The 7,683-nt window shown below is 33.1% G+C and overlaps 1 protein-coding gene across 3 annotated transcripts; it reads right to left on the bottom strand.

The window, feature by feature from the left end:
* Positions 1–2,274: 2,274 nt before the first annotated feature.
* On the bottom strand, positions 2,275–5,419 carry LOC111785255 (mucin-5AC-like). Of its 3 annotated transcripts, XM_023665663.1 has the most exons (6): positions 5,090–5,419; positions 4,702–4,807; positions 4,136–4,259; positions 3,064–3,987; positions 2,523–2,922; positions 2,275–2,428 (listed from the first exon to the last, which is right to left on the bottom strand). In XM_023665663.1, the coding sequence occupies exons 1-5, from the start codon at positions 5,262–5,264 to the stop codon at positions 2,545–2,547; spliced, it is 1,707 nt and encodes a 568-aa protein (XP_023521431.1). In that variant the 5' UTR covers positions 5,265–5,419; the 3' UTR covers positions 2,275–2,428; positions 2,523–2,544. The 3 variants fall into 3 exon arrangements, with proteins under 3 accessions (XP_023521431.1, XP_023521430.1, XP_023521432.1); XM_023665662.1 differs by having other exon boundaries at positions 2,275–2,922; positions 5,090–5,418; XM_023665664.1 differs by having other exon boundaries at positions 2,275–2,922; positions 3,079–3,987; positions 5,090–5,413.
* Positions 5,420–7,683: the final 2,264 nt, after the last annotated feature.

The raw sequence follows: 7,683 nt of genomic DNA, 5'->3' as shown, positions 1-7,683 counted from the left end.
GGGCATGGAAATCTCTCCCTAGCAAACGCGTTTTAAAACCTTGAGGAGAAAGGTGTCCTCTCACACAAAGAAATAGAGAAAAAAGGGGCAGATTCATTAAAATTCTTATCCAAATACAAATTAAACCAAGAACACAACATTGACAAATTTGGATTGGGGTTTGGTCCGAGAGAGTCTCATTCCATCCAGACCTATCCAAGCAAATATTGTCCTCTTTAGACTTTTTCTTTTAAGCTTCTCGTCTACTAAGAAAAAGTTTCCACAACTTTATAAAGTACTTCGTTCTTCCTAACTTTCTCGTTGGTACTCGTTCTCTTCTCCAATCGATGTAGGACCCCTCAATCCATCCCTTTTTGGGCCAGCATCTTTGCTGGCACACCGCCTCATATCCACTCCCTTCAGGGTTCAGCCTTCTTGCTGGCACATCGCCCGATGTCTAGCTTTGATACAGTTTGTAACAGCAAGCTCATTGCTAGCAGATATTGTCTTCTTTAAACTTTCCCTTTCGGGCATCCCCTCAGTTTTTAAGACGCTAGGAAGAGGTTTTCACACCCATATAAAGAATGTTTCAGTCTACACCCCAACCGATCTGGGAACTTTTCCCGTTTTAGACTCTCGGAAACCAAACACACTTTCAAATCACAGTAACCACAGAACCCATCAACTCAAATACTCCAAAACCCATTTCATATATCCAAAAACCCAATTAGAAAACGTACATAACCCAAAACCCAACAACAAGAAAAGGGTAATTTGAGGTGAAATAAGAGAGAAAAAGAAGAAGCAAGCAAGCAAGCAATCAAAATGGTGGGTCTTCAGATTCTGTAATTCATATTTCAATTTGGTAAGCATTGAGTATTGATAATAATTGAATGATGGGTAGGTGAAGGCCATTTTCAAAATCTTTGAACCGAGCTAAGGTTACATACTCTTGAATCAAAAGGTTAGAACTTCGGTTCAGTCCATTCATAAAATCGAGCTTAGAGAATATTTGTGGAACTGACATGACTAAATCATTTAAAATTTTGATCTAAACCCCATTAAATATCTTTAATTGTCCAAATAATATCAGAGCCAGATACCGAACGATGTGTCAGCGAGGAGGCTGTTCCCCGAAGAGAGTAGACATGGGGCTGTGTGCCAATAAGAATGTTGGGCCTTGAAATGGAGTGGTGGGAAAGAAATTTGATGTTTAAATTAATTAAAAAAATTGTGAAAATATTTAATATTATTGTTTAATATAGCATTGAAAATCTTTTATTATTATTATTTCAACAAAAAGAGGGGAGATTTTTTTTAATATTATATATTAACAGTTTTTATTACAGGTTAGAATCCTACTTAAAATTAAGAAAATAAATAAATTAATATTGAAATAGTTTTTTTTTTAATACAATAATTTAAAATACATTATATTTTAGTAATAAATCTAATAAATTTTAGGGACTATATATTACTTTAAAATGAGATCTCACCAACCAAATGCTAATTCATGAATGAAAATATAAAATAAAATAAAATAAAATAATATAATATAATATAATATAATATAATATATATATATATATATATATATATATATATATATATATATATATATATATATATTTTGTGTTAAAAATGTCTAGGGCCAAAATGGTCATATGCTAATAACAAAATATATTTTTATTTGTTGTCGTTTTAGGAGGTGGAAGTAGTTGCCTACCATATTATTTTATTAATGTGACTTTTAATTTTAATTTTAATTAAATGAAATTTCATTTATACTATATCTAATTTTTACCTTAAATTACACCTAATTTATTAGTCAACAATAATAAAAATTTAGACCAAAAAAATAATTTATACCTTAAACTTTCAATTTTATCAATTTTTACTAAATTCACCTTAAATCAGAGTTTAATTTTAATTAAAAAATATTTAAAACTTGTAAAAGTCTATACATTAATACACAAAATTATCTTTTTAGAAAAATCTACCAAAATTTATAAATTTCAATTTATTTTTTTTTTTATAGATTTTCTCTTAATAATAATACTAATTCAAATGTGGGGTGTTCGTTGGGACATCGGGACATCTTTTACATCCAACCTGATTGTTCGAAATTTAGGTCGGGTTGGGTTGTTATATGAATCCAACCCAAACAAATTCATAACCAAAACATAATAAGTTGAATTGATCGGATTTTTTCGAGTCTCTGAATACGGAATGAAAATATAATTATTTTAATTTTTTCTCTTGCATAAGTTAAAAAGACAAAATGAGAGGCCAATATATCCAAAAACAAATTGTTTGGGTACACAAAATGGCTTCAAAATGCACATAAGAGAGAATATTCACCCTACTATTACGAGGAAACGAACATACTACTTTTTCTTCACAAATTTCTCCATATTTCTATCTTCTCTATCTCCCTTTTGAGGTTTCACTGCAATTCAGCAGATTCCATCATTTTCTAAACCAAAATGATCTCAAAATATAATGATAATGACAATGATAATTCAAGAAAATGCAATACAAACCCCATCATCGTCATCTTAGATGCTACAACAGGCCAAAAGGTTCAGGCAGAGCTTCAAATCCATAATCCAAAATGGAACTTAAATCCGTTTTATCATCTGCGCTGTGCAGCCAATTCGTGTTCTTCAAGTCCTCTTTCAGCAATATCGACTCGTAACGGGAGCTTTCGTACATGTCCAAATGATTCAAGCTTCCACAAAATCTTCCATTCTCTCCTCCATCAGGATGAAAATGGTTCCCTCTCTCCATGTTGTTGTTACTGCTCCTTTGGAAGTCAGTACCGATGGCATCGGAGTTGCTTGAAGTAACGGACGGAGTTTTGGAAGTGGCCGATCGGATGCTGTGGGGAAATAGAGTATTGCCTGAACCTGAGCGCATGATTCCAGGGCCATTTCTTATATCCTGCATCACACAAGCAGAAGCAGATTGGATTGCTTAAATTTGGTACAAAACGACGTGTCCTGAACGCGAAAAGAATTCGCGTTCGTGTTCTTAACAGCACTTAGATTAAGTTAAATCGTCGAGAAAGTTGATGAGGCATACCATATGTCTGGTGGCCACATCAAGTGATTTCTTTGAAATAGACCTTCCATATCCGTTGCTTTCTGCTGTAGAGGTAGAAGAAGTCCTCACAGGTCTCCGTCCGCCCAAATCAGAAGAACTTGAAAGTGTCCTACTTTCAGGATTGTCGCTGAGGTGTCCATTGGTATTCACTCGACCCCTTCCAGGTGTGTCTGTTAGCCTTCCCCTTGAGACGTTAGGGGATGCTGCTCTTCTAGGCATGGTAACGGTTGATGTAGGCTCGGAACTCCCTCTAACTGATGCAGCAGGAGTTGGACGGGATCTACCAGCCGAAATTGGCCTATCTGGCAATGTTATTCTGAGGTTTGGAGGGGTATCAAGGGAAAAATCAGGGGGGACGATTGGCTGAGGTGCAGCCCGAACTCGAGGACTAGGGGAACTTTGTCGAGATGATGAAGTTGAACTGCGTCCATTAGCTGATAGAATACGCCCTGTAGAAGATGGAGTGCCAACTACAGAAGAGAGTGAAGGAGCGGAATTTCGTCGAGTGGGTGTAGATGGGCGGGAATTCGACCGGGGTGCAGGAGTACTCAAATTTGCAGGAATTTGAGGCCTGGAACTAGGAGTGGACGGCCTTGAACTTTGTGTTTTCCTTGGTTTTTCAATGGAGGAGCTGGTGAGGGATGGACGGGCCCTTGAAGGAGTCGAGGACCTTGATGGTGTCAAGCGTGAGGATGGAGTAGAAGTTCTTGCAATAGATGAATTGCGTGTGCTTGGGGAGGAAGGCCTTACGTAAGAGGAAACCGAACCCGAGCTTGTATTAAGAATCGATGAAGACCTGTTGGAATAACTACTATTCTGTGGGGCGGAGACAGAGGATCGAGACACAGAACTGCTCCTAGATGGCCTAGAAGGATTGCTACTCGCTGATTGTGAAACTGAAAGCTGAAATGGATATGGGAAGCAATTAAAAACACCCTAGATCATACAACTAAAGAGCAATCTTCAACATCCCCACTTAAACGCGTTTGTATCATATCATATATAATGCAATTCAGGAAGATCATTGGTAGTAAAGAAGGCAGAACCATACCCTCAAAGCTTTTGTTGTTGAAGACGATCCGACTAACATACTGCTTCTCGGTCCCGCTACAGTAGATTGAACTTCATTTCTAGAGGATGAAGGGAAAAGAGGAGTCCCAGGAGGAGCGAGAAGCCTGTAGCCCAAAGGTTAGCCAGAAAAGAATCATGTTTCAGAACACATATCCTTTTTTTTTTAGATCAGAATAGTTGATATCTACTTCATATAACCCCTCAATCAAGCAGCAGTATTCAAATTTTTGACAAATGATTGACATGTTCTTACAACTTTCTAATTATAATATATGTTCTTTCTGTGTCAGTATGATTCTTAAAGAGATAATTTAAAGAATGCACAAGGGCCCCGCTCATGATCACGAAAGTAAATCAAGTAAATATATACAGTCTAAGAACATCAATTAATTGGTCCATGTCGGGTAGAATTTAGAAATGCTGATCTCCATAATTGATAATCCTACAGAATACTTGTGATATCGATAAAATCTTAGATAACTTAGGGACTACTTCATTGATAACTGATGATAGAGATAGTCAAAACATTGAAATCATTGAAGTTACCAGTCATAATCGTGTTTTCCTTCCTCAGCCGACGACAACATATCATCGATCCCACTCTTAGCCATTTTCACCGATCCAAATGAAAGCCTCCCCAATTTCACCGACGCTGCCATGAAAACCAGATCAAACAATTTAATAACCATTCACCAAGTAACAAAAAACCAGAAGAACATGAACCAAAAACGATTCGAAATTCATAACAACACGCAGTTCAATCCTAAAAACCATCAGATTCAGAACTACAATAACCTTCTCATAAAGTCACCACAAATTTCAAAAACCTCATTCAACCGCAACAACCACAAAAACAAAACATCTCAAATCCACACAAATCCACAACGATTGAGCACAAAAAAATCACATCAAGTCAATCACAGACGAGTCCTACCATCAAAGGAATCTTCGGAGGCAGCAACTGAGAGACTCCGACGATTCTTGGAGAAGAGATCCAGATTCTCATCAGAATCTCTGGAGATTCCAGTGAAGCTATGTCCATGGCGATTCTGCGACAAGACAGAACCATTCCGGCCACCAGCGATCGACTCCCTCCAGTTGCGGTTCATGTCGGTGAGGATTGGAAGTTTCCGATCAGGAAAACGACATAGAGAGGGAAAATGGTGGCTAGAAATGGAAGAAATCAGTCTGAGAAGTTCCTAAATGCCACAAGGAAACAAAGAGAGAGAGGAGGAGGAGTCGTAGTCAGCGGCAGATCTCCATATTTGGGTTTAGCAACGGCGGTTTTGGCCGTGGCTTCATCTGAATAGTTGAGGAAGTGAAGTATATTACTTTTTCTATTTCTTTTTTTGTTTGTATCTTTTATTGGAATTTTTTTTTTAACATAATTTTAAATAAATATTTTGTAATAAAAATTATTAATGTCTTTAATTCATTCAAAAACTTTTTTTTTTTTTTTTATAGTGCTTTACATTTAATTGGATAGAACCAAATTTTGGATTTTTAAAAAAATTAAGTCAATGAAAATAATAATAATATATATATATATATATTTTTTTAATTATTTTTCTTTTCATAAATAATAATTAAGATTTTTATATAGTTTTTGCAAAATGAAAATAAGTTTATAAAAATAATGTATTTTGATTTTATTATGTTATATTTGACAAATTAATTAAAAAAATATTATTTTTAATTTTTAAAAGTTTTTAAATATTCATAAATTAAAAATGAAGGTAAACTATTAATATTTATTTAAAAAATACTCCTGAAATTTTAATTTTTTTAAAAAATATTTTTGAGTTTTCAAAATTACATTAAAACGTCTAAATATTTATGATGTGACAAATAGACGATTTTCGTCCAATAATTTTTTTTAAAACTTTTTTATTATAAAAATAAAAAGTGTTAATGCTAATTTTAAATTTTTATAAGTATTTTTAAAGTATGATACTTATTTTTAAATTTTTTTTTTTTTAAAATTCAAGAGTAATAATAAAATTTTTAAAAATGGAAGGTTTTTTCTGAACACTTCAATGGTGTTTTTAAAATAAAGTAATAATAGTTTTCGTGGGATTCGTAATGCGCGTAACCCGACTCCGAACCTACATAAGTGTTTTAATGGTGTCTACCTGCCCTAGGAGACTAAAACATAACTCGAAATAAGCTTAGAGTGCTAACCTCGCCTTATGAAAACGACAAAATATATCGAAAGTTGCAAAGAGGTGAACATGTGTCTTTTTAAAGCGAAACGGACTTCAACGTTACGCAACGGAGCTCAATGCACATCGTTGTCCCTCCAAACCTACGCAAGTGTCTTAATGCTGGAGGAGGCCTAAACCTAAATAAATGAGGTTAAAGCATCGGGTTTGCTTAAGGGTTTGATTTATTAGAGATTTTCTCGATACATATATAATAGTTTATGACCCAAAATGCACGGCTGCTTCACTTACGTCGAATGATTCGAAATTAAGGAGATACTTCTTGANNAAAAAAAAAAAAAAAAAAAAAAAAAAAAAAAAAAAAAAAAAAAAAAAAAAAAAAAAAAGAAGCGATGACACGTGGAGAGCATGGAAATGGTCCGGCAAAGTTGGGCTATCAACTTCGTATCCAGAAAAAATCCGACAGCACGTGTCACCTTCAGAAAATAGACACGTCATTTTAATTGTTTATATTAAAAAAATCATTTATTTATTTATATATATATATATATAGGAGAGTGCCTTTTTCAATTTTTTTTTTAATGTTTGAGTATTAAAAGAATTTAATAATTTAATAATTTTGATTTAATCTGATATAGTTTGAATTGGATTATAGTTAAACCGAATCAAGTTAAATTTATTATTAATTTTAAAATATATATTCTTTTATTTTTATTAAAAATAAAAGTTTAAATAAATAGACTGGAACAACCAGAACCAACCCAATTAAAAAAATTTATGGTTGAGTTTGGTTCGATTCAATATTTAATTAGGGTTGTTTGAGTTAAACAAAAATTACAACCAAAACAGTTTGATTAGGTCTAAAATATGTGATTCAATCCAATCTACTAACACTCCTAGTTTACATCTAATAAATCTCTGAATTTCTAAATTTTGTGCTGAACGGATCTTTGATCTATGCAGACATTTTCTTATAAGTTTATAGATCTATCCGACATTGAAAAATAAAAATTAAGGTTATATATAAAATTAAAAAAAAAAATCAATTTTATATCTAATAAAATTAAGGTTATATATAAGCGAGAATAAAGATAAGTATAATCCAAAATTTATGAATACGTGACCTCCACTAGTTGGGTTACGAACTTATTTGGGTTGGATTAGGTTCAAATAAATGAAAACTTTATGCTTTATGCATTAAGTTAGTCGATAAGATTTTGTAAAACTAGATTGGAACGTAGGAATTTATTGTTAATTTTAATAAATGCATTTTTGTTTGCGATACAATTATATAAATATATATATATATATATATATATATATATATATATATATATATATATATATATATATATATATATATATA

The sequence above is a fragment of the Cucurbita pepo genome, unplaced genomic scaffold, assembly GCF_002806865.2.
Source record: "Cucurbita pepo subsp. pepo cultivar mu-cu-16 unplaced genomic scaffold, ASM280686v2 Cp4.1_scaffold000420, whole genome shotgun sequence".
Taxonomy (NCBI): Eukaryota; Viridiplantae; Streptophyta; class Magnoliopsida; order Cucurbitales; family Cucurbitaceae; genus Cucurbita; species Cucurbita pepo.
The sequence above is the reverse complement of the archived record's forward strand: the minus strand, read 5'-3'. Positions and strand labels throughout refer to the sequence as shown.